The sequence below is a fragment of the Poecilia mexicana genome, unplaced genomic scaffold (genome assembly GCF_051168715.1).
Source record: "Poecilia mexicana isolate PSO_F unplaced genomic scaffold, ASM5116871v1 scaffold_2, whole genome shotgun sequence".
Classification (NCBI taxonomy): domain Eukaryota; kingdom Metazoa; phylum Chordata; class Actinopteri; order Cyprinodontiformes; family Poeciliidae; genus Poecilia; species Poecilia mexicana.
In genome coordinates, this window is record NW_028263371.1 from 14,717,378 (window position 1) to 14,739,327 (window position 21,950).

Genomic DNA, 21,950 nt, shown 5'->3' on the forward strand with positions numbered 1-21,950 from the left:
AAAGTAAAATGCATTATTTAATATAAAGCTAACGGAGAATATGAACTCGTTTCCATAGCTCTTAATGTGAAAGTATTCAAAAGAAGTGGAAGTGATATGTAAATTCTCCAGCTTAATGGTATAGCTGTAGTTTCTTATCACCATAGACATCATACTGATTGTTTTGAAAAACACAAACCGGAAGTGTCTTATTTGTCTTCCGCTTTCCTCTTTAAATTTGTCTCGTGTATAATATAAAAATTACTTAATAATGTTGTAATGTTATTTACACACTTAAAAATATTATTTAGTAACTTAGTAATAATTATCATTAATACAATATTTATAAAATTATTCAATCTCCCAATTATCATAAAGGTTCTTTAAAACCCCAGCAACTTAGCCTTGCAAGAATATTTTACGCTTTCTTATTTTCCTGTTAGATCCACAAGAGCATCAGTACATAATACATTTTCAAATATTAGTAAAAGTGTGCAGTTTCTTCATCACCGTCATCATCCTCTCCTGTCTCCATCCAAACTGATATCTGATCCTCCTCTGACCCACAGCTTTCCTGTCAAACCTCAGATGTTCCACCTCAGTCATGGACTCTCCTGCTTCCACCAGTTTGTCTCCAACCATGTTAGGAGACGCTGCTGCCTCCACCTCCAACTTGTCTGTGTCTAGCAGTGAAGACGCAGCTGGGGAGGCTGAACCGGAACAAGGCTGCAGGTCCAGATGGTGTCAGTCCCAGAGTCCCTCTGTGGGATTCGGCAGCGTCTCTTCACCCTTAGCCTGACCCAAGAGGAGGTTCTGTTGTTGTGGAAGACATCCTGCCTGGTTTTGGTACCGAAGAAAACACATCCATCTGTTAAAGTGTAACGGGTGGAACCACCAGGGGTCGCTTCCTCCACATTTTGAGCTCCCATAAAAGGGAAGCTGTCAGGCTGGTGGGCAATTGTCAATCTCCTCTGTGTTTGACCAGGTGTGTTGGCCCACAAGTCCCACTGTTGCGATCAGGTTTGTGTCAGTTTTTTGTTGTAAAGAAAAACTCTTAATCTGATTATATTCAGTCAGTGTTTGTGTGATGTTTTTATATAGGGCCACACTTCATGTTTTGAGCTGACGATTCCTACCTGGGCGTGTGGTTGGTCGACGCTGCAGGTAGGCTTTGTATATTTTTTTTTAACTGGATTGAATTGAATGGTTTTATTGCAAAGATTTAATAGGCGTTTGGTAATTTGTGTTTTTTGTTTTTTGCAGTTGTTGCTGCACCCTGCTGTTCTTTTAGTTTGATTTTCTTTTTCCATTGTTTTTCATTTATTTTTGTTTACCTATTGTTTTTTGCAAATACACATCCTCTTATTTTGTAATAATAAATATTGTCTCTTTTATATTGGTTGTTTTTATTGCACTATAAGTGGTCGTAACAAAAGTAAGAATATTCTGGATGAACTGAGTGGATAGATGAAGCTATAAGGTCTACTTTCTCGCCTAAAAACACATTTAAATGAGTTTTCGTGGCAATTAATGGTGGTAAAAATGCAATACATTTCTGTACTGACCTTCTATATTTACCGCTGCTGGTGGCGCATTGCATTGTGGGATATCTTGCTGCCTCAAGTCCGCAGAAGGATGCATTGATGCATCCTCGATAAAATGGGCGGAGCAAGAACACATCCGGGTACTTTGAGCGTTCTTGCTTGGATGTGTACTTTGAATTGGAACAGTACTTGGGCCCATAGACATAATATAAGGATAGACGCCTCATGCCCCGCTGTCGCCTATTGTCGCTGACGAGATTTAGGGCGGCCATCTTGGAGCGGTATACCACTCCACTCGGTCCTATGTGTTTAACAGGCACAGTGACGGATCAGCGCATTTAATCGATCATAACACGCTTTTTTGTTACTGGAAACCATATTCAAACATCTATCAAAGCAACATTTATAAACAATTGTATTATTTAAGTATGTTATTTAAGTATTTAAATATGCTTAGTGGCTAAAATAATAGAATAGGAATGGAATATTCTGATATTGATGTATAAAGAGCATATTACGAAGCACACAGCCGTTCATAATTTATTTAATAAATTATTTAGTAATATCAATACATATTTAAATAACTATACAACACAAATAAAGATTCATAATGGCACAAATAAATAATGTATGTGTGTGTGTGTGTGTGTGTGTGTGTGTGTGTGTGTGTGTGTGTGTGTGTGTGTGTGTGTGTGTGTGTGTGTGTGTGTATGTATGTATGCAGTTCTAGGCACAGCCAAGATACTGCGCAGAACCCTCAAGCTCCCAGGCCTCTGGTAGAGGACCCGAGCTCAGAGGATGAAAGACACCACCCACGGAGGGTGAGAGGGGAATTTTATATATATATATAGGGTGAGAGGGGAATTTTATATATATATATATATATTTTTTTTTTTTTTTTGCCGACTTCTAGCTTCAGAGATTCAGCAGCTGAGATTAAGTCCAAAATCCGATATGAGATTCATCCGTGCTGCAGTGAATCCGTCTCTCTTTATAGATTTCTCCCTCTTCTTCCTCACATCGTGTCTTTATGAAACTTTCAAAACAAAAACGGAAGATTTGGGATGTATCTTACTAGTGAAAGAATTACATATAAATAATAGTCTTTACCACCTGTGTAAACTTTGCTGGTGAATGTTATAACACATAAGTTTTATAATGTGTGTTATATTGTTTCATTTCTAATGCTCTTGTGTCATATAATCTAAGTCAATGTTGGAGAATAATTAATATTTTTAGATGTACAGAATCTCAGTTAGCCTTCATAGCGGGGCTGAACCCGTATTACACCAAGCACTGTAGCTAATATTAGCTGGTATCTCGCCGGTGGACATAAATACAGTAAAGTAATATTCTAATATATAATATAATCACAATATATACACAATAATATGTCCATCTTACTTGTGAAATGCTGTCTGTGGAGCCCTCACATCAATAATCCATAGATCCGAACAATAATATCCCTCAGAGCTGAGGCATCGTCTATTGTTTTGATTGAGGAAAGTAGGAGTTTATACCGCTCTAAGATGGCCGCCGTATTTCCTGCGCCGGAGCGGCCAATGCGGCGTCTACCCTTATATTATGTCTATGCTCGGGCCGCTGTCGATAACGTTTCACGAGGACGCGAGAACACAAGTACAGACAAGAACGCATATTGAGAAACGGCTCATATTTCTATTTCACAAGTCATGTGACTATTAAAGGTTTAGTCACATGACTCAGATTACCCTCAGTACAAACAATAACCTGCTCTTACAGGCCCAGCCTTTCTCTACTGCCCCCTCTCTTCCATAGGGGGCAGTAGAGAGCAACATGTAGGCGCTGCGCGCAAGAAGAGCGAGAAAAGTGTCCGGTTGTTGTGGGGAGCGCAGTGTGTTAGTTTTAGTGAAGTCAGCTGTTCGTTGTACTTGTTCAAAAGAGGAATAAAGTTGTTAAAGCATTTATCTGCCTCCTCCTTGCTTTTGCCCTAGCGGAGCAGAAACGATAGGAGCTTGTTACCAGCGAACGAGCCGAAATAGAGACCAGCCCGTTTAAAAGCAGCCTCTGATTGGACTCTGAGCCAATCAGAGTCCAGACATCCTCCTTTTCATACAGGTCTTTAAATAAAGACCCGGACTAAAAATTATCTTTTCATCCCGCATCGTGATGCTCGTAAATAAAGGAAGGATAACCTATCCTTAATGGCTTTTTTTTTTTTTTTTTTTTTTGATTTACCTGCAAGACAAAGAAAATGATTAGTGACCAAATGATCGCAGGCCTACATTCAAGGACTCTGTTCAGGCGGTCATTGACGTCAATCTGTGACGTTTGAGTTTGAAATCAGAGGATCACGTCATGAAAGACTGAGCCAGTCATGTCCAGGTTACGCAAAGGCCTTATTACGTACAGTATTTGAATGTAGGATTTCATTTTTTACTCTTAAAGTTTGATTATGATCCAAATCACGCATTTCAATTAAAATAAGTCATTAACAGATTATACAAAGAAATTAAACACTATATAAGTGGTTAATAATAGTTATATAATGTATAAAAATAATATATATAAGCTTAATTATACATACAACACACATCCTACTATTCCTTTAAATAAAGACCTGGACTAAAAATTCTCTTTTCACCCTGCATTGTTATGCTTGACCATTAAGAAAGGATAACCTGTCCTTAATATCTTTCTTTTTTTTTTTTTGCTTTTTTTTTTTCCTCGAAGAACTTACCTGCGATCCAATATAATGATCAGGCCTACATTCAAGGACTCTGTTCAGGCGGTCATTGACGTCAATCTGTGATGTGGGATTCGGGGTTTGAGTTTGAAATCCGAGGATCACGTCACCAATGACCAGCAGAGCCAATCAGGTGCAGATGACGCACAGGCCTTATTACTATTTGAATGTGTTCTTTTGTTTTTTCATCTTAAATTTTAATTATTTTCAAAGCAAAGCATCTCAATTAAAATAAGTCATTAAAAGCTTATACATTAAATGAGTATATAGTTATATATTTTATAAACTAGTATAATATTTTCTTTTTTGTTTTTACAAATATTGACAAGGCAACAAAAAGACAAAGTGGCTAAATTGTCACAGATGACCTGCATTCAAAGACCGTAAATAAATACCGTGATTCAGATTTAAATATGTATTGCTATATATCTACATCATGTATGTGTTTCACATGTCATGTGACTATTAAAGGTTTAGTCACATGACTCAGATTACCCTCAATACAAACAATAACCTGCTCTTACAGGCCCAGTCTTTCTCTACTGCCTCCTCTCTTCCCTAGGGGGCAGTAGAGAGCAACATGTAGGCGCTGCGCGAAAGAAGAGCGAGAAAAGTGTCTGGTTGTTGTGGGGAGCGCAGTGTGTTAGTTTTAGGGAAGTCAGCTGTTCGTTGTACTTGTTCAAAAGAGGAATAAAGTTGTTAAAGCATTTATCTGCCTCCTCCTTGCTTTTGCCCGCCAGCGGAGCAGAAACGATAGGAGCTTGGTACCAGCGAACGAGCCGAAATAGAGACCAGCCCGTTTAAAACCAGCCTCTGATTGGACTCTGAGCCAATCAGAGTCCAGACATCCTCCTTTTCATACAGGTCTTTAAAGACCCGAAATAAAAATGATCTTTTCATCCCGCATCGTTATGCTCGTAAATTAAGAAAGGATAACCTATTGTTTGTGCAAATTCAAAAACCCCTCAATTCTCATTTTTTCACGCAGGCCTTTTAATAATGACCTGCTGGCTGGACTAAAAATGATCTTTTCATCCAGCATTGTGATGTTCCACCATTATGAAATGATAACCTATCTTTAATGGCTTTTATTTTGTTTTGTTTTGTTTTTTCTTGTTACAAGTTTTTACCTGCAAGACAAAGAAAATGATTAGTGACCAAATGATGGCAGAAGGCTTACATTCAAGGACTCTGTTCAGGCGGTCATTGACGTCAATCTGTGATGTGGGATTCGGGGTTTGAGTTTGAAATCCGAGGATCACGTCACCAATGACCAGCTGAGCCAATCAGGTGCAGATGACGCACAGACCTTATTCCCTGCAGTATTTGAATGCATTCTTTCGTTTTTTTGTCTTAAAGTTTAATTATTTTCAAAGCGAAGCGTCTCAATTAAAATTTGAAATCTCTATTTCAGATAGGCAGTAATTCATTTTAGATATCTTGAATTGAAGTCTCCATATATTGTTGCTACAAGAGCCCCTATTTTTGTGCTTTACTTTTCATTATTGATTTTACAGCTGTTTTTTTTTTTTTTGTTTGGCCTTTTTATCCAGTTTTAGTCGTTGATGAGGTAGACAGGAAGACTCAGTTTCCCTAACAGGTAAATGCCTCCATCTGCTGGTGGTGCATTATTATAGATGATATCCATATTAAGAAAAACAAAGACTTGAGCAACTTAAGTACGTGAAAATAGCAAGTAGTCTCCAGAAAAACTTCCTGTTCAGAAGTAAAACGAGCTGTAGTCCAATCAGCGATTTCTTAGGTCTCCCACTGGGACCTACCTTTTCCGTTTCCTTAATGTGTTGTGTTTTTCTTAATGTCGTTGTGTTTTTGTTAATGTTGTAGTGATTTTGTAATTGTGCTTCGTTACTGTTGTAGTGTTTTGCACCTCAGGGCCACCGTACATTTGACAGTAAAACTGAAATTATGAAAATAAATTTGGTTAGTGGAAACATCCATTTCTAAAAAAAAAACAGCTGAGGTTTTGATAGTTTTTGCGCTATGATGGCTTTTCAGTTATCAAAATTAGTGTATTTCACAAATACTCGTTTGATGCGAAACCACTTTTGTTTCGTATCAAGCAAGTCACATGATCAACAACCGGATGTCGCTAATGGCAGAAAAGATGAAGAAGACGACAGGTTTTTTTTTTTCATGACCTTTTCTTATTACAATAAACAAGACATAACGGTGTACATATCACAAAAATATGCCAGGGGGAGCATAAAATGAAGCATAATGGCAAGAGAATGACAGTCACAATTGTTTTGCATGAAGAAAATACCCAGATAGCACATGATGTTAAATCAACGTTGAAAAATAGTTAGAATGGTTGATTTTTGGTTGAAGTCGACAAATGACGGTGGATCAACCATCAAACAATCATCCAATCAAACCGTTGAAACTGTGACATTGAATCAACGTTGTTTTGTGGTTGAAATCTGATCACTGAAATGCCGAAGTCTGATTAATGGTTGATTTTTGGTTGAAGATGACAAATGACAGTGGATCAACCATCAAACAACCATCCACCTCTAGCCAAGTAACCAATGTTGAAACTGTGTCATTGAATCAATGTTGTTTTGTGGTTGAAATCTAATGACTGAAATGCTGATGTCTGATCAACATCTGATCAATATTGAATCAATGTCAGCTGTATTGCCGCACCCCTTCCCCTCCTCTCCTCCTCATCAGCGCTCTGGGTCAGAGCATTTTATTACTGAGCGGGGGTTATCACATTTAAATTAACCACTGCAGAGGATAGTCGGTGGTGATTCCTTTCTGTACATTTTCTTACTTGTTCATAACAATTCTCACTGACTGTGTGTGTGTGATATATTGACACAAAAACATCTACAACTTACTACAAGGAGTGGAGGGGTCCACCCCCACCGTTTACATGAGTGGGATGTCCCAAACACACAGCTGCTTCGCTGTTGGCTTGTTGGAAAATATGTTAATTCAATGTTGAATTATCATCACAAAGGTTGCATGTTTGGTTGAGGTCGACAACTGATGGTGGATCAACTATAAAACAACCATTCAATTCTAGCCAATTAACTAATGTTGAAACTGTGTCATTGAATCAATGTTGTTTTGTGGTTGACATCAAATAAATGAAATGCCAACGTCGAATCCAGTGTGTTTCAGCACTGGTCCTACAGGCCCTACAAGTTTTAGGCATTTCCCTAATTCAACACACATGATATTAATTGACGTCTGATTAACGGGGTTTTGCTGAACTGAAAAAACGCAGGTCAGTTTGATTGACGTCAAGGTTTGGGGAAGAACTACCCAGATAGCACACGATGTTAATTCAATGTTGAATAATAATCACAAAGGCTGCATGTATGGTTCAGGTCAACGACAGAAGCTGGATCAACCATCAAACAACCATTCAATTCTAGCCAATTAACATTCATTGATTGAAATGCCACATCGAATCCAGTGTTTTTCAGCACTGGCACCAGGCACACTGCCCTGCAAGTTTTAGCCATTTCCCTAATTCAGCACACATGATTTTAATTAACATTTGATTAACAAGGTTTTGCTGAACTGAAAGCATGCAGGTCAGTTTGCCTTGAGGATAAGGTTTGGGGAAAAACTAGTAATCAAAGTGTTCAGGTGTTTTTTGCACCCATCACCACCGCCTGCCATTCAAACGCCCAACCCCCTTCCCTCCACCTGCCAAAAACACACACACACCTCTTTCCCCCCACCTGGGCCCATCTACCCCTCAATTGGGTGAAACAACTTTAATTTTAAGTGAGGGTTTTTCATTTTTCACATTTTATTTTTTAAAAGATTGTTTTGGCTAGTGGCCTTTATTTGATAGTTAATTGACAGGAAAGTGGGTAATGAGAGAAGGGGGGTAATGCAGCAAAGGTTGCCAAGGTCAGGAATTGAACCTGTGACAGCTGTGTTGAGGACTGAGGCCTTGATTGTGGTTTGTGCTTAACCCCTGCGCCACCACAGCACAACCCCTTTTAGGTGAGGGTTAATCACATTTTAACTTAAGCACTATGTGTTGACAACACTGAGTTGTGATTTCGTTCTGTACCCAGATTCACTAGCGGAACAAGTCAGCGTTGGGCCGGGGGGCGGGGCTAATTACCGGACCCCTAACGAATCACCAGGCCCCTGACGTTTATCGCCTGCGCTACCAGAAACTTTTGAGCGAGGGGCGGGGAGGTTGGTCTGCGTTTTTTGGTTGATCTTTACCCAGGAAACACATCGGCTAAACCGTGAGTGAAACGGTCACTGGGACTGACTAGTATATATTCCATTGAGGGAAAGTAACTTTAACATTAAATAGACCTTTCTCAACAGGCGGTAGACTTTCTCAGTCTATAATCAGATATTTAAGCCCCCCCCCCCCCCATAGCCCTGCGCCTGCCCAGATTGCACATGATGGCAATTCAACATTGAATTAACATCTTTTGCCAACAAGCGAACAGCGAAGTGGCTGTGTGTTTGGGACATCCCACTCATGTAAATGGTGGGGGTGGACCGCTCCACTCCTTACTCCTTGTAGTAAGTTGTAGATGTTTTTATGTCAATATATCACACACAAATGGTCAGTAGGACTTTTTTATGAAAAAGAAAGAAAATGTACAGAAATGAATCTTCACCCACTATCCTTTACAGAGGTTAATTTAGAATGTAATACCCCCACTCACTAATAAAATGCTCTGACCCAGAGCTCTGATGAGGAGGAGTGGAGGGGAAGGGGTGTGGCAAAAGAGCTGACATTGATTCAACATTGATTCAACATTGATCAGTCGTTGATCAGACATTAGCATTTCATTCATTAGATTTCAACCACAAAACAACATTGACTCAATGACACAGTTTCAACATTGGTTACTTGGCTGGAGGTGGATGGTTGTTTGATGGTTGATCAACCGTCAGTTGTTGACCTCAACCAAAAATCAACCATTCTAACTATAATTCAACGTTTATTTACCGTTGTGTGCAATCTGGGCAGTTTGTTGCAGCCCTCATCACCTCCTCATCTCCCCCTACTCCCTCCCAAGCCTCCCCCACCCAGCCGCTCCTCCCAACCTTCTCCTCCTTACCCCCTCTCATTCCTTCTTCCCTCCCCCTTCTTGAGCTCTGGGTCAGAACATTTTATTACTAGGTGGGGGTTAGTCATGTTTCAAATTAAGCACTACATGTTGAGAACAGTGGGTTGTGATTCCTTTCTGTACATTTTCTTACTTGTCTGTAAATATTATTACTGACTGTGCATAATGTGTTGACACAAAAACATCTACAAGTCTCTACTAGGAGTTGTACAGTCCACCTCCCCAATTTTACACTTGTGGTTTGTCCCAACCAAAAAGCCACTTTGCTGCTGGCTTGTTTGCTACCGGCTTCTGAATTGAATTCTCCGCTGAGCACTTTTATGGTAAGTTTTTCAATATTACTTTGATCTTAAATGTGTTTATTGAAAAATAAGGGCATTGTTTTGTGCCCATAGTAATCCTGGTTATTTTGGGGCAAAACGGATATTTTTAATAATTGAGGTCATGTCTCCTTTTGTATTATTTTCATCCTACCCACCACTCCAGGCCTAAGTATGAAATCCTGTGAGATTTTGTGGGATTTGAGTTTTTAAAATAGGGTGGGGCCTATTGTTTGGTCTTGGAGAGCATGTGGTGGACAAGGAAGTGTAAGGCTGGCTGGTCCAGGTGGGCTTTAAATTGTTGTGATAGTAATCACTTGTTTTTAACTTTTTATTATGATATGCTTAGGGTCGTGCTTAAATGAGCCTCTGTACCAGAACAGCTGAGTTGGATGATTACATGACTGTCTGCAGCCATCAAGAAGTGCAGAAGGTTGTTAATCATCCACAGATTCAATCCAGGTGAGGCAGAAGGGAAACACTTAACATGTAAGGCAGGTGAAACACTGAACTAAACCTGCTAATGACTGATTCAGTCTGTTGATCCTTGGATTGATAACTGGTTAAATTGAACTGGACTATTGTTACTTGTGTGGGATCTTTATTAGCATATAGACACTTTTTAAGGAATTTAATCAACTTATTTGGAAATATTTGTAGTTGATGGAAGATTGAACCAGCTATTTGATGGAAGTTTATTCTGTAAAAATTATAATTTTTCCAACTACACTATAAATCACCTTTTGTTCTATTTATTTGTCTCTGGTGTGTTAAATAAACCTGATCCTCCCTGAGTTTTATTGTTAGGTTTTCTGATAAACAGCCCTTTATTTTAAATATTGATTTAATATCAATATCATAAATCCTACACTATACTGCAGCTTGATGGGTAAATGCAGTTGTATATGTAAACATTAAGATAAATATTAATGAAAGATTAAGATATTAATTTAACAGTGAGTGCACATGGGGAACTATATGGTTTGTATTTGTTCTCAGACCTGTAACCAGTACAGTGTTTAATCTTTCATTGTGTTTCAGAACTTTTCAAATGTTTATCATATTTCTAACTGGCACCTTCCTCACTTTTATTTTTTTCAGCTGTTGCTCTGCAGTTTGACCGAAAGCTGACTCTTGAGGACTGCAGCAAAATTGTCAAGAAGTGGTTTCATTATGCACCAGAACGAGAGGAAAACATCACAAGGAATCAAAGTGACGCCAACCAGAGTCAAACTGGGGTTACCACAACTTGTACCGTTTCCCTACTTCATACAGTACAAAGCTTAACCTCATGGACTCTGTTCTTCTGTGGACAACATACTGTTGTTTTGACAGTCAAAAAGGAATCAAATATGTTTAAAGATCTGTCCCTCTTTTCTTAAATAAAATGTTAAATCAAACCCATGTTGTCATTTTTAAACCTTTGTACACAGTTTACGCATCATCTGCCAATAATACAGTGTTTAACACCAGTGAAGAAACTTTTAGTGGCATGTTATGATGTAGACCTATCAGACGTAAAATGTACATAAATCCTTAGCTTTCATTCAATATAAAAACAACCCAAATCTGCATGTACATCCACAGTCAAATGAGTGTTGAATCAACATTGATTCAATGTAGAATTAACACAAATCTGCATGCAGATCCACGTTCAGCTGATGGTTGAATGAACGTTGATTCCTAACTTATTCAATGTAGAATCAACACAAATATGCATGCAGATCCACAGTCAAATGAGTGTTGAATCAACATTGATTCAATGTAGAATCAACCGAAATCCGGATGCAGATCCACGTTCAGATGATGGCTGACTCAACATTGATATAATGTAGAATCAACATTGATTCATAACTGATTCAATGTACTATCAACACAAATATGCATACAAGTTGACATACAGATGATGGTTGAATCAACATTGATATAATGTCAGTAATGGTTGAAACCCTAACGTTGATTCAACATACAAGTCACCGACCACTTTCAATGTTGTTTCAATGTCAGCGTTCAACGTTGATTCAATGTTTCTGGCTGACATTGATTCAATGTTGTTTCAATCATTCTGTGCTATCTGGGTAGTATGAATTGTGACATATGTGCCTCATATTAAAGTGAGTTAACATAACAAATCATCCACAATTCCAAGCCCATATTGTTGTTTTTGCTTTTTGATTAGTTTAAGGTTGAATTGTAGCTATATAATCTTTCAGTTCAATCCAAAAACACTAGGAAGTGTAACGCGTCATTATGCCACTGATGACGTTTCTTGTTTAATGGAAACGGCAACTGTGAAATTGTTAGCGGAATATTGACTTTTTGTTTTTTCAAAGATTTGTTATGGAAACCCAGCTGATGCTTCCCTCCATTGCATTGACATCATCCTCAGTTATTCTGCATGTTATTATTATCACACAGAGATTATTATCTGAAAGTGTTCATTTTTATTTAAAGATGTATTCACTGACCATACTGAGTTCCTGCCTGCACTTTGGTTCAACCCCAATACCACCGTACATGACAAGAGGGTCTACGAAAACAAGACAATTGCAACAAAAAATCAGGAGACAGAGAGCTATTATCTTTTTGTGAATAAAATAAGGAACTCCCCGAAGTGCGGAGGACGACCAAAATGACCTTTCCCGACATTAAGTGTGTAGCTACAGAGATGAGGTTGAAGGCAACGGCAGCTGTTTCCGCCCAGCTGTCTGCCCACAACTTAAAGGGTTGTGGTCGCTGAGTTCAGAGACCACGACCCAAAACATCACTTAGTTCTGAGTCACTTCAATAAATACAGAGATAAATGACAGACAAATCTGACACAAAGGAAACAGATGAGCGTAAGAAGGAACAAATAATTCAGCCTGGCTGGAGTTGAGCTATCAAAACACAAAGTGGGGAAATGTTTAAGATGTTCCAGCTTGAAAGCTTTTTAAATCCTTTATTCTGAGAACTAAATATATTCAGCTAAAACATGTTTCGGCCAATCAGATGCTGTGGATAATATTTTACAGGATTTGTTTCTGCAGTATGGAAAAGCATAGATGTTGCAAACCCTAATCTCTAGGTGTAGTATTGAATTAGTAAGCAATGGTGCAAAGTGTTTGTTAGCAGGCCTGTAGCCATGACAACAGACTGTTTTTTTGCCATCAGTGGAGTGTTTGACTCTTAAACCAATGAAACTAAGTTATGTTGACAGAAACAGGACAATGACTCTACATCTATTTTGATCTTAACTTTGTACATCACTAATGCTTTTTACCAGAACAGGATCCAGCCTCGCAGAAAGGGCTAGCCTGCTAATTTGTGGTTAGCAGCACCAAAACAAGCCGTGATGAGATAGTCAAGAAGATAATGATGGGTTTAGCTGAGAAGTCCGAGGATTATCACTTTGATTACAATTCAGCTTCAGTGAAAAACATCTGACACAAAATGTTAGCCTCTGGATGTGAAAAGCTGGTAGAGATGTAAGCAGATAAATACTTTAGCTAGGATGTCCTGTGGACATTTCCGTATTTTGTCAGGTTACACCCACAACCTTCATCCTTCTCAAACATCTACCTCATCATTCACAGACTTCTTCTGGCTGAAATCTTGCTGGAGAAATGGGTGAAATTCTAGATGAAGCTCTGTGGGGAGATGAGAATTGGATGTTACTGCTTAGGCAGGCAACGGTCAGGGCATTAACAACGACGTTTTTGGGCTGCTTGTGTTGTGTTTGCGTTGCTAAAAGTTTATGTCGTGTAACTTTTCGGACACCGCTCACAAAGAACTGGTACTCAATTATATTTTATAGAGTCAAGCACAGATGAGTCAAATCACATTATTTGTGTAACACAGGTGATTTTTGAAGAGATAGTAAACAGGTAATAGTTACCTGTTATCTGTCTGTTACAGACAGAACTGCAGTTGCAATCGCAATGGAAGTTGTTTCCACGGTATTATCTCGTATTAATGCATCTGTAAAACACATGTTCAGATTCGTAATTATGACAGAATTAGCAAACCATTCATCCTTTTCTTTCCACTCCACAATTACGCTGATCTATCAACATAAAATCCCAATGGAAGTTGAGGAGAAGTTCACTTGGAGGAGTGTGAGTTCCCCTTGAGGCGGCTTAACATACAGCGAGACCCCATGTTTACTGACACACAGTGGCCCAAAATGAAAACTGCTGCAGATTTAACCAGCACCAGGCCCAGTTCTCACTGTACCTCTGTCTCAGGCTTTAAACGGGCCCTTTTAAAGCCCAGTCCAAAGCAGCCAAAATATCCTCACTCTGCAAAAATGCTCATACCTCCCACCCCCTCGCCCCAACCAAAACTCAGACTGGTCCTCATGAGTTCTGAAGTTCTGAAGCCAAACTTGCTCTTCCACAGGCTATGTAATGTGTGTAGCTATGTGTGTAACACAATTTGCATGACACCATCTCTCCTCTTACACACACACAGCATGTTTTCTCTGCCTCCGCTCCCTTCCCCAAACATGCTCGTCTTACTTTTGAAACTCATTTCTCCGTGGCGTTCACACAGCAGACTCGCTCGTTTATCTCGGTACGTCATCTGATGTTTCACGCTGGGAGAATTAAAAGCTCCCTCTCGCATAAACACATCAACCCCCTGATCTCGGGAATCTCATGGGAGTTCTGCCGCGCATTCTTGAGAGCACACTTCATTGTTGCAGTTCTTCAGGCCGGTTCATGGCCAAATAAGACGAAAAAAAAAAAAAAAAAAAGAAACCCCCCAGCTCGCTCGCTGACTCGCGGCTGGACGCAGACGTGACTGCACTCGGGTTTATGGGCGAAGGACGTCGGCGAGGGTGTAGCTCAGCTGGAGCCCGGCGGCGGGTTGTCCTCCAGATGTTCTCTCTGTAACGGTACGCATGTAACGTGGCCCGAAGCCAGCCGTGTGTCCACTTTCACAAAAACAGAGAGATCATTATTTGGCTCTCTAGCTGGATTCGAACTTGGCCGGGTTGGAAAAAGTTGGAAGCATTTTCCTGGGTTAGCATAAACTGGATGGAAACTAAATGTTTGTTTTTTGTAAAGAATGAAGCTGAGAAGCTGGGTCAAACTTTATATATTTATATATTTTACATAATTAATCAATACTGATAATGTCAGTTTTCTTTCATTTCAAGCCTGTTTGGTTTAATTTGAAAGCATTTTCTACATTTTAGACCAGATGAGATTGTTTGTTTGTGTAGGACAGGAAAATATTTTTCTTTTGGTTGTTTTGTTAAAGATGAAATGTAGCTGTATATCTCAGATGGTAGACATGGTCTAGGCCGCATAATAATAGATTCATTTTATAGATATAATTCGGAAAGAGTAGAAATTGCGATGCGTCAAAATTATACATACAAATATGTGTAATGTGGGACAAATTTGTATGAGACAAAAGGATTTAAAAAGCTTTATCTTCGTCCTACTCCTTTAATTTCAGCGGCTGTGAAATTAGAGCCATCAAATATATATTTCTTTTCAGTCTGGTTCTTGTGCTTGTTTTGAAGTCATGTACAATGTAACTTCAGAGTTTCTTCTCTGTTAGCTCTTTAGGAAATCATGCAAAGTGAAATTTGTGTTGGATTCTACATTCAGTCCTGTCCAGTTTTGGGTCCAACCCTGCCGTGATTTGACAAATTAACAGTAAGTTAATTCACTGAAGATAACAGTGAAAGCATGTCAGACGCTAGAAACCTTTATGATCTGACTGTTTAGAAGTTTTAAAAGTTGAAATAAAAAGGAAGCTGTAGTTTTCCACACCCTGCCTCCAGAGATCATACTGATTTTTATAAAACCTTTTTTACAATAATTATCTTTTGTCCAGCTTCGAATAGGTGCAGTTGCTTAAGTTTTTGTCCACAATATTATTATTTTTTTAATGCAAACTTAACAGTAGAAAGTTTGTGTATAAAAATGTGATTTAAGATTTAATCTGAACTGGGATTTTCTGTTCTTATGTCTGGCTTTGTACTTTCTTAAATTAGGATGTGTCTGTCTTCAAATGAGTCATTTCTCCTTGAATCAAAATGAAGATTTTGATAAAATAATTACTTTTCAAATGGTCTTTTCATTCACAAAATTGGGAGATAAATCTTTATAACTTGTCTGACTTTAATACAAGTTTCTATTCATTTTGTTACAATTTCTCTGCAATACGCAAAACTAGGGAAAATTGTCCAAAACGTTTAATTTCTATCTAATCAGTGTGCTTTTTTTTTTTTTTTTTTTACAATACTTGAAGGGGGAAACATGTTAAATAATAAGGGGTTTTCCTGTAGTTTTCATTATAAACACACATATTTCAGGAGACTAAGGTTAATATAACCGGATACTGTATTTCATCACTTTGTGCTGTTCTACGTCATCAGCTGATGACCTCCAGCTGACCGGGACGGCAGAGGACGTCAGAGACATTCCTTGTCTCTGGGGACGCCTGCCTATCTTGTTGAAGTTTGCGTTTCTTCTGTCTGATGCTCCGGAATGAACTTCCTGTTGTCTATCACAAGCCTCGCTGTGAAGCTGAACGCGGACCGTTAGGGAAAACACATGACCTTCAAAATAAAGGTGTTAAGTTAACGCATACTTTAAAATGTCAAAGAGCTCCAAACTTATGTGCTTTTGTTTTGTTTTTGTTTGTTGCTGAGGGAACAGCATGTCAACATGCATCTAAAACTGCTGTTTTATACACTTTATGAATGTATCTCATTTTACAGTGAACATGAAAAGTACCCACCCCCCCAAAAAATGTTTTACCCCCTTTTTAAAATTGCATTTACAAATCAGCCATTTAATTTTGGCTGAAATGGCTCTCCATATTGATCAACACAATCTGGCTTTTTTGATCTAAAAAAACAAAACAAAAACAAAAAACCAAAACAAAGCAAATAAAAAACTATTTTAAAGCTGCAGTATGTAACTTTTATTTTAAAAATTGTTTTTTTTACACATTTGTTAAAACTGTCATCATGTAATGACAGATTGTTATGAGACAAATAATCAGTGATAGTGGCAGTTTCTCATATGGGCGACATGGACAACCACCCAGGGTGACATCTTGTGGGGGGAGGCATGTTTACAGTTGCATTCAAAGACTTGATTGTATAATCTGTATTTCAATTTTCATTACTTTGCTTTTTTTATACCACTGCAGTGGTATGTTTTGTCTGATGTTTTTTACCTTGTACATTTTTTAATTTGCTTTTTTTAATGTGCTATATTAAAAAAAAACACTTCCTTTGCCTTATACTAGCCAGTACAAGGTAAACACGTATTTCAGTTCATTTGAACTTTGAAGCACAGTCACAACATAAGGAGGCTCATTAGGTGTTTATCAAAAGTTAATCTGTATGAAAGATGTATTGAAATAAAAGTCCAAATAAAATGTTTTTGCTATGGCTAAAAGGCAGCCATATTGGATTTTGAGGGCAAGTTATTACAAACCCCCCAACTTTCCCACTTGAAAATCTGATGTCATTGGACCGTTTGTGTATTTTTTCCACCTTGCTCTCAGAAATTTGCTCTTCAGGTTATATGTAAATATAGAGGGCACAGTTAATGTTGCAAACCATTTTCAACGCCAAGTGGTATTAATTTGTAACCTTTTGTTTTCTTTGTTTTCATAACTTGACAATAAGTCCCGATTTTGAAATGTCATCAACTGAAAACAAAACCATTTGTCTCAAGTTTCCACATGAAAGAACTTTGAATATGCTTGCTTCCATGCTTTTATTTTGAAATTAACTAAGCGGATGTTGCTAGCCGGGGGTTTAGCCGTAAATTTGTCTGACTTTAGCTTGTTGGAACAAGCTTCTCTGACAACACTTCCACACATTCCTCCTGCTCAAACGGTCTTGGCCTCAGTTCGGGGGTCGGTTAAGGCATCCAGTTCCTTTTATCAGCCAAAAACAAGCCGCCGAACCGAACCGGACTCCCTGTGACCCTCACGCCTCGCTTCGTTCGCTGTGTGCGGCTCAGCGGCTTCAGCTGGCAGCGGGGAACCTGGTTCATTTAACGCTTTACAAGACTTGTTCTCCAACAGCTCCCGTGGGGAAGGCTGAGATTTTCAGCCTGCTGAAAGTGACGCTGTTGGTGGCGCAACGCCACGGGGAGTCTCGGTAACCAACAGGGGTGACCGGGGTAACGTCCTATCTGGGTCGGTGTTTTCCTGGGTGAAGCCGCGGGGATCTCCAGCAGCCGCAGTGGCCATGGCAGGGGCTCGGACAGCTGTCGGGCTGCTCGTCCTGGTGTGTGTGAGCGTCCGCCGCGGCGCCTCCTTCAACCTGGACGTGGATAAACCCTTCGTCTACACCGGACCCGACGGAAGCTACTTCGGCTTCTCGGTGGACTTCTTTAAATCCGCAACCAACCAAAAGTGAGGGTTTTTTTTATGCATAATGGAATTTTAATGCTTATTCAAACAATTTCCATCATTAGTCATAGAAAGTTTGGGCAAATATTACTTATATTTTTCCTAGCGTGGTTAAAGGCATAACACATAACATTGGGGCATAAACAAACTTTTCTTGGTTACATTTCAGATATTAAACTGAAACGCTTGCACATTTAGCATTCTCTTTTGTTGTCCTTTCTCTTCTAATAAGAGTTGCACTGATCAGACTTTTTTACCAGTAATGTCCGATTTTTCCTCTAGGTTTGTCTGACTAATCCAACTTATTATTTTAAGAATGGATCTATTCAATAAATGAGAATATTATTGATAAGTAAAAATGACATTTAAAATTAGAAAACTGTGTCAGACCAGTAAAAACAAAAACTCTTTAAAACCAGAATTTGGGCGTAATGAACCTTAAAGGTTGTTCTTTTCAGGAGATACCTTTTAATCTGACTGACACTCATCACAGGCTAATACACACAGAACATGTGTTTTACATGTGTCTGACTATTGTGAATCAAATAGAAAACGAAAGAATTAAAATATTAATATTAAAACCATAAGCAAAAGTAGCTTATGCTTCTTACTTAAGCTGATTTCAAAGCAAGCAATTTGAGGTGTTGCGTTTCATTCTCTTTCTGAGCTGCCGATAACCAATCAGAGCGAATCGATAAAGAATTGGGCCACTAATATTGAACTCAAACTGGCAGAGAGCGGCAGAAAGAGCCTGGTCACAGGCTGATTCTCCATTGGGAATGTCCAGAGTGTCTTTCTGCTTCATTTTTGGACATAAAGGTATTCCTTTTTATTCTTAATCAAATTTAACTATTAACACAGTAAAGCTTAGATGAAAATGCAAGACCAGTATCGGATACTTGAAAGTCTTATAATTTTACAAACAGGCTCTTTTCTAACATGAGCTGTTTACAATTTTCTTTTGATCTTTTTTTTTAAGTTAATCTATGCAGTAAACGTGTGTTATTTTGAACAGCATGATTTACAGTAAATGGTCAAACGTGTTAAATCTTTTGAGGAATTACGTTCAACTTGGAAAATTGTCATTTCTGCTGAGGTTGGTACATCGACTTTGAATTTTTAATGTTAAAATTGAGGGAGTGGCAATAAAAGTAGGAAACAAAACACAATATCCACAGAAATCGGTTAAAGAATGTATAAAATAGCGTGGTGCCATTCACTACACAGTCCATTTAAACACCAAAAGTCATGTTTAACATGTCAATAAATTAATTTTATACTGCAAAGTTATTAATTTAAACTAGCGGTGCACCGACCAACAGCAGTCTTCTGGCTGATCACCGGTCTTTAAAAAGCCTGATCTGCCAATTCCGAATTAGGCCAATACCAATTTTTTTTTGTCTGAAACGGCACTAAATATAGCAAAAAAGTCGCTGAATTGGCAATAGAGGAGTGACTGTTGTTAACTGCAGATATGCAGACTTGTCCTGGTGGGTCGGCCTGTCGGTCAAACCTCTCTAAAGGGAGGTCAGAGGAGGACAGTGGTTGATTTCTTGACCTTTACTTGGATAAGATTGGCTTCACACGTAAGCATCGGCTAATCACTGATCGCCCAAAATTAAGGAAATAACTGCAGGAATCCACCACTCAGTCAGAAAGGAGGAGGGATTTAGCACTGTCAATCACTCTTGTGCTCAGCCTCTCCTCCTTGCTGGTTCACAACAACATATCCTGCCACAAATGCTAATGCTAGCTAGTGCGGCTACCGACGACAGCGGATAAATGGTTTTACTTGAACGGTAATGTTCCTTTGCCTTTAGCACATTTGTCAGCGTGTACATGAGGTTGATTGACGGCACTAAGACCTGCCTCCTGGCTCTGATTGGCTGTTTTTGGTGAATTTCTTTAGACGGCCATAGTAGCTCGGGAAGAGGTGGAAGAGATCGATCTGTTCAGTAGGACAATATCCCAACAGACAATCAATCAAAAGAAAGTCTTTGAACAAAACATGTTCAGGTTTTGATGTGAAAGGTGGTTCTGTAAGCTTTGATTTAAGATGCATATTTCATCTTTCTATTTGTAAATAAGTTGCCTTCCACTTCACAGTCATGCACTAGTTTTTGTATGACATCTAAATAAAATGCTTTGAGATTGAAACGAGACACAGTGGAAAAACTCATGGTTTATACATACTTTCTTTTCTTCAAGAAGCTGTATACATCGTGATTCAAAGCAGTCTGAGGGGAATATTTACTTATTTCCAGAGATGACAGAGGTATTGTTTCCACCGTGTGAGGCTGAAGCATGCGAGTCGTCTCTGACTTTTGTCTCCCATTTCCATGTTTCTTTTCTCGTGACTATTTTCAGTACGTCTGTCTGACAAGATAGCAGAATACTTCCTTCGAGCGTATCCGCACGAAAAGCGGCTCTTGCAGCGTCTTAAAGGCTTAAGTTCTGTTTTTTGTTGTGTCACTTATTTGACGTTTTCCATGCAAGTTGCACAGCCAAACTTTTTATCAACAAAACACAATCCTTCAACAAACACAACCTTCCTCACGCCCTCAAAAGTTAAAGTCCTGCTGTTAAACTTTTTCTTAGAAGTTTGCTACTCTAGAAAGATAAATTGGTAATAAATTGTTTGGCCAATTTGACCAAATTCTTGATCTCCGAAGTGTTTGGGTTTGTTTCACTTTGAGTGATTTTTGTTCAGCAAAAAGCCAAAAGCAACAAGAGCGTGCGATTTGGAGATAACGCACAACCACCCGTTACTTGTGTTACTACTTTTACATACTGACAGAACACTCTGTCTCAATGTAGCTCTTCTAAATGTGTGGGGTTTTTTCTTCCTCCATTCCACTGAAACCAGAGAGTAATTACGTTTTAGCTAATTCCTGTCATGCGATTCGGTCTGGTTCTGACATGTGCTTGTTGTGTATTAAGTGAATATTTCAAAGACAAGCGGGAAAGAAGGGTACACACTCCTTTCTACAATGAATGATACAGTATTCTTTTTTTTAATGGATGAATTTTGGCTTTCTTCCCTCTGATTTTTAGCTCAGATTTTTTTAACATTAACAGGTTTTTACGTGCATCCTTCTTAAGGCTGAATCAGGCAGAGGTTTGGACTTTGACTGGGTGGTTGCACTACTAGCCATTATTCCTTTTTTCTGCTGTAAATTTGCTGCTGTGTTGGGCTTCATTGTGCTGCGTCATCAAGTAGCAAAGCCATTTGCTACTTGGGGGTTGAGCTTCAGCATCTCTGTCTGGTCCGCTTTAATCAAACTCCGGTTTGTTTGTCAGTCCGGTTCGTTTGGGGAAGTGTGAACGTGCAGCTGAACTCACTCAAGTCATCGCCACTCTACCACTTTGCTTGACAACTGCTATGAGGTTTATGTGCCGCTACGCTGTTGTTGCCTCTGTTTCAAATATGAAGCTGTTCATTACGGCCAGACATCACTACTCGAGTCCCATCGGCCCCAGTGAGGTTGTTCCAAACCCAAGTCAGTAAGTCGCTAACTAAGGTACTCAAAGATCGGGTTATCAAGGGTTTCCCCCACAAAACCTGCTAAGCCTGGTGGTAGGGGGCGCTATAGGCCAGCCCACTGTGTTTCTGTTAAAAAATGTACAAACAGTTGGAGGAGTACGCGCAGGCATTGTAATTTGAAAATAATAGGGTGGGGCCAAGCAGGTGCAGGGACGGCACATCTCCTCGCTATGTTCAATGGCAAGGGAGTGTTCAATGTGTGTTAAACTATAAACCTAGCTTAATCCATGTTAACTGCTACTGGTGTATAAAAAAACACTATTTAAAATAAACAAGCCTGGTGGCCCGCCAGGCTTCTAATACTCTGGAGTTTACCCTGAGTTGTCCTTCTTTTGGAAATGCTTCACAACATGACCTCTGACCTTTTGGATGTTCACA

At 39.1% G+C, this 21,950-nt stretch overlaps 1 protein-coding gene and 1 long non-coding RNA gene across 3 annotated transcripts in view; both read left to right on the forward strand.

Moving 5' to 3' along the window:
• The first annotated feature begins 862 nt into the window (after nucleotides 1-862).
• LOC148160470 (uncharacterized) lies at nucleotides 863-11,055 on the forward strand. Of its 2 annotated transcripts, XR_015765053.1 has the most exons (4): nucleotides 863-999; nucleotides 1,081-1,143; nucleotides 10,005-10,117; nucleotides 10,757-11,055. It is a non-coding gene; the product is annotated as an uncharacterized LOC148160470 (long non-coding RNA). The 2 variants fall into 2 exon arrangements; XR_015765052.1 differs by lacking the exons at nucleotides 863-999; nucleotides 1,081-1,143 and having other exon boundaries at nucleotides 9,688-10,117.
• Nucleotides 11,056-17,424: 6,369 nt separating this feature from the next.
• itgav (integrin, alpha V) overlaps nucleotides 17,425-21,950 on the forward strand; it is a 44,136-nt gene continuing 39,610 nt past the window's right edge. The window contains exon 1 of the mRNA XM_015005870.2: nucleotides 17,425-18,031. Coding sequence (XP_014861356.2) covers nucleotides 17,865-18,031 — 167 coding nt within the window. The 5' untranslated portion in view covers nucleotides 17,425-17,864. The remainder of the gene's footprint in view (nucleotides 18,032-21,950) is intronic.